Genomic DNA, 5,631 nt, shown 5'->3' with positions numbered 1-5,631 from the left:
CCTATGCTGGCAAATTTGGCTAGCAAGGAATAACTATGACTTCAACAATAAAAAGCCCAATCCGGCCAGCATCCTAGCTAAAACAACAGCCATCATCTCAGAAACAATAAGCACAAAGCTCATTGCCCCCCCAGATCAGTCAAGCTGGCATCAAGAAGAGATGGACTGGTACAATAAATTTAGCCTCAGTTATACCAACAATTACCATCCTCAAACAAAAGCTCACAAAAAAAGGATGCATTGGAAACTCAAAGGACCCAAGGAAGAAGTTAATCAGTGGATCATAGATCAGAAGTGCCCTACTTTGCACTTCGATGGCGCTTCTAAGAACAACCTAGGGAACGTTGGAGCAGGGGGTATCATAAAAGACCATCTTGGGAAAACTATCGTAAGCTATGAGTGGGGTCTGGGGAAAGTATCCAACAATGTAGCTGAAGCGTATCGCCTCCTTCTAGGCACCACTATTCTGAACAGGCTGGGAATCAGAAATCCAATCATTTTTGGGGACTCGGCCATCATTATAGCAGCCTTGGTCTCGGGAGCAGATTTCAACAAAGCAGCCCTTAGCAATATAAAACTCAGGATACAGGACAACCTCAGAAATATGGGAGACACGACGTTCAAGCACGTCTTAAGAGAAAATAACACCGAAGCGGACTTCTATGCCTCTAAGGCCACCAGCAGACAGAGTGGACAAATCAGAGAAAATGAGCATATCTACGTCAAAGCAATTCCATAGCAGACCAAGCTGTTCACCAAAGTCTCTGAACAGCATCATCAGCACGCTTCTGAATCCAAGTCACTTCAGTCATCACTCATATCTAGAATTTTTCTGCCTCAATCCTGGCAAACTGATCTCAATCTACCCCCTCGAGAACTGTGTACCATCTCTCTCCCAGTATGCATCCCGACTCGCACTAGAGACCCGATCACTCCATGTATCACATGACTCCACCTCTCGGAATTCTGGTTTGCATCCCTTCATAATCCTTATCGACTGCACCACCGATACTATGAATGATTCAGAGCCTGCCCAAATCTATGAGCATATCCTGTACTATCCGCTGGCCCAGCCTACCCCGATGTGTTATATACTCCTCACTCCCCTCGCTCATTCCAGATCTCTTTCGCCCTCTCAGAAGCAAAGAAGAGGAGCAGTGTTTAGTTCTCTGCTCCAGGAAGCCCGCGGAAATAGTAGTGGACAGCAGTCCTGTTCCCCCATGTTCCAAATATTTCCCCTCTTTGCCCATCTCAGATTCACTCCTCCTCTTCAACAACATAGGAAAGAAACAGCTCCCGGCATTCAACTTCAGGAGTTCGACAGCAACAGTGGTCGTCTCCAGCACATCTCCTCAGCGAAATCATCATCTGCAATCCATAAAGGTATACTTAGCATTTCGCATCCTTGGTTGCTTTATCATAATCAGTCTTGTATCTAGGTTCTTTTTGTGGATTGGCCGATCTCTCCTAGCGCCGTTTCCTGCCTTCATCCTCTCTGCTCTCCCATTTCTCGTTTTTCTCCCTCTCTCAGAGCTCCTTCTCTTCGTTCCTCTTCTCTTAACATCACCTCTGAGATGGCCTCAAATCCGGAAAATGATGAACATGTCGAGAATCCCTTGGACAAAGTAATCACAAACAGCTCCTGCACGCTCTGTAAGGCTCATTGCTTTATGATAGCCCGGTTTGTGAAACATTTCAACGAGCTCAAAGAAGATTTTCAGACTGACTGTAGATCTAAGAGAAAGAAATTGGAAAAACAGAAAGCTGAAATTGAAGAATTAAAGGAAGAATGCAAACACATGGAGGAGGCAATCACCCATATCAAAACGCTCACTCAAAGTATGTAAGCGGAGAATTCTACCAGAGCCAACATAAAGCAAGAACTGCAGTATGATGATTCGGTTAACCAGCATGAGTAATTTGTTTAATGTCTTGTAAATTTTGTCTATTAGCATGCTCATATGTAAGGCAATATAGCCATTTCCTTTTCAATCAGTATTTCAACTTAAGCAACAAGGAGGCAGGGTCTGCGAACCCATTTTGGAATCCTCCTTCTTCTCTTCCCAGATGTAACAGGACTTGGTCCCATAAGTTTTTATAATATATGAGTATCTGATCATGTTAAAAAAAAAATTATATATTTAAAAAGATATAGAGAATATAATTGAATAGTGTGTAATAATTTTGTTAATATTTGAAATGAATTCACATAAAATTATTTTAAAATATTAATAAATCTATATATATATATATATATATATATATATATATATATATATATATATATCTTTTTCTTTGGAAGATAAAGTTGATATTTAACATTTAAAAAAATATTAATAACAACAAAAATTGATATTGATTACAACTAAAACATTTTTTAAGATTACAATATCAATATGAAATCAAAAGTGTAATTAGTTTATATTCAATATAGAGTTGAGAGGTGACATTAAAGAATATATTAAAAAACCAAAATTAGTTTGATATAAATTTTCATGAAAATATTTTAATATAAAAATTATATATCTATATATATATATATATATATATATATATATAGAAAGTAAATAATTATTATTGCTAAGATATTTCAATGGCGTGTATATAAAGAAGATGTATAATTTCTTCCATATTTGGAATCGATGAGTTAAAAAAAAAATGTAAATGCAATTTAATTTTGAAGAATTCACTAGAATAAAATGTTTAGGAGTACAACCCCTTTTAAAAATGGAAAATTTGAAGAAATGATTATACCTCTTAGAATTTAATAGCTTTCAATATATATAATAGGTTTAAAGTTAACATTAATACTAATTAAAACATTTTAAGTCTCAATATAAAAGAGATGTGTAATTAGCTTTATATTTAAGATAAAATTGAAAAATAATAAATATGTATCTATTTTAATTCTAAATTTGCTTTTCCAATTATTATAAATTTATTATAATAATTATTTTTTATCCTTTTATCATAATAATCACACCTATATCACAATCTTGCTTATCTTTTTATTTATTTAGTTAAATTTCTAATTTAGTATTTTTTTCTAATATATTATATTAATTAGTTTTATCTTTTTATTAAAAGGCATTCTTTTGACTAGGCATTAGTTTGTTTTTGATCAAAAATTTGTGACTCTTATCCATTGTTTAACATTAGGAATTCATTCTTTTTATATTATTATTATTTAAATTTATTTATTTGTAAGGTGATTGGTTGAGGTTTTATTATGGGTTCTTTAGTAACTTCTATCTCTATTAGTTATTAATTTTTAGTTTTTAGTTTTAAATTCCTTTTTTATTTAACTTTTTTTTTTCTATTATTTTCATTTTCATGAATTATAAATTTTTCACAATATTCTCAATTTAAAGTAACTTATTATTATATTAAAAACATATTCTAATAAATTTAATTATAAATAATTATATATATTGATAAAAATAAAAAACACACATATAGATATATGTATGTTAATATAAACAATATTGGTTAATGACATTTCTTAATTTTTGGTGATGACATTCAATAATACAAAATTTTATTAGTTGTTTTATTTTTGAGATGAAATCTTTGTCTTCCTTTTTTTTTTTGTTTAATTAAGCTATATTTAAACTAAGCAACATGTACTAACTACTATATAGCCCTTGTTATAACAGAAATCAAATGAGAACAATGTCAAAAATACAAAAAAATAACATTACCATCAAATAAATACTGTTATTATAATATATTATGCAAAAAATATTATTAAACAACACTTTCATTATTATCACTGCAATAATAATATATTAATATATTTAAAAATTAATTTATAATATATAATTAAAAAATTCATATTAAAAAAATAATAATAAAATTTATTATTATTTTAAACATTTCATTTCCAAACTTATTTAATAACCCAACTTGTATGCAGCATAATAAATTAAATTACCCAACCCATAAGTCTATTCAATCTGAACAGGTTGTTCAGATTGGAAATTCTTACCGTGCATGCGAGCAGTCCAAACACAGTATCCCAAGACATTTTTATGTTCATATTGGTATTACGTATTGTAACTATTCACAAATTTAACATATGTATTTTACTTCCATTTAAAAAGCCGATATTTTCAACCTCCCTTCTCTTATTCGATATTAAATAAATGGGACAGAATATGTGCTTGAAGCGTTACAAAGCACAATAAAATCATCAATAACATCGTTGGTCATCCGAATGATATCCATGTTGGCCAAGAAATCCCCAACCCAACGTCTAACAATAACACGGTAAACTATACGTATTCTAAACTGTATACTCTGCTTCTTCCACTCCAACAATTGCTAAGGGAAGTGATTTACTTGTTTTATTATTTCGGATGTGAATTCAGTATTCGAGATCAAATAACTTGAAAAAATTTAGTGAAGTAACGATCTACATACTTCTCATATTTGATACACCGTAATGTTGAAACTAGTATGTGGCGAAACAATATATAGCCATTGCCAATGTGCAAGAGTTGCCTTGCATAGAAAACTGTTGAGAGAGAATTTAGTGTATGTGGATGGATCTACCTACCATGAAACAAATAGCTTCATCCCAGCAGCATTTTTTTTTCTACTACAATCTGCACAGGTTCCTCTATCTTCGCCCTTTGTTCTCAGAAATACAAAACAAAAAAAAACAAAAAGAATAATATATATATATATATACAAAGTAGAAAAGTATTGGCAACAAATGTATAACATATACAGAAATTAAGTCTTCATGTAACAAATATTAAACAAACTGATAAATATGATAAGAAAGAGATTACCTCCGTAAGAATCCTCCAGAGTGTTTGCTCGGCAGGTCCCATGGAGACTCTGCCCCACCTGCATTCAAAACGAATCCAGACATTGCCTATATAGGGCTTTCAAATGGGTATCACATGGGCATCCCCTGGATATATTTTGAATACAAATTGTATGAGTAAAGTCGGGAAAATAAGTAAAGCGCAAAGCAAGTTTATGAAATTTAAAAGAATTTAAAATGGGGACGGGGAAGGAAGAAAAGCAGAGCGGGTGTTTGAAATTTGAAAACAATAAAAAATGTATCCGCGGGAGGAATAGAAGTAGCATTTCATTTTCGTGTCAATCACCACAGATTACGAGGCACAAAGTGCAGCTGGACGGATGGAAACAGAGATTGGTACAATCGTCGAAGAACTATCAGCTCAACGGAAACCTTAAAAGTACGATAGCGATGTCACCTCAAAAAGTATCATTCGTGATGTCCATAGGTAGGTATTACATACATGGCTATGTCACATCGTTTCCAAAAAGTCACGTTAAAAGACTACTCGATTTCAGAGTGTCACTTACCGAAGAAAAAGAACCCGACGTCGGAATCATGTCTATGTTGCAGTCGTCGTTTATTCACAATTTTGCGATAATGAAGCAGTATGCCATATTTCCTGATACCCAGATCATGGTGGACCCCATGGAATGATTGTCGGCAGTGGCTCCCCCATGGGCTACGACAACGATATGGTCCCGTAGCTCAGCGTTCTCCCGAGCTACGCAACTGACGAGGTCACGATGAAATGGTTTGAGGTCGTTAAACTCCATGAAATGGTGGAAGCGAGTCGTGTTCAAAATTGAACCCTTCGG

At 33.4% G+C, this 5,631-nt stretch overlaps 1 protein-coding gene across 1 annotated transcript; it reads left to right on the top strand.

Moving 5' to 3' along the window:
- The first annotated feature begins 235 nt into the window (after positions 1–235).
- On the top strand, positions 236–739 carry LOC149255659 (uncharacterized). Its single transcript, XM_089455103.1, has one exon. It carries the CDS (start codon positions 236–238, stop codon positions 737–739), a length of 504 nt encoding a protein of 167 aa, XP_089311229.1.
- Positions 740–5,631: the final 4,892 nt, after the last annotated feature.

This window comes from Pinus tabuliformis, chromosome 7 (assembly GCF_031772625.1).
Source record: "Pinus tabuliformis cultivar Carrire ecotype Pingquan chromosome 7, CPIR1, whole genome shotgun sequence".
Classification (NCBI taxonomy): domain Eukaryota; kingdom Viridiplantae; phylum Streptophyta; class Pinopsida; order Pinales; family Pinaceae; genus Pinus; species Pinus tabuliformis.
Note: the sequence above shows the minus strand (reverse complement) of the source record. Positions and strands in the feature narration are given on the sequence as shown.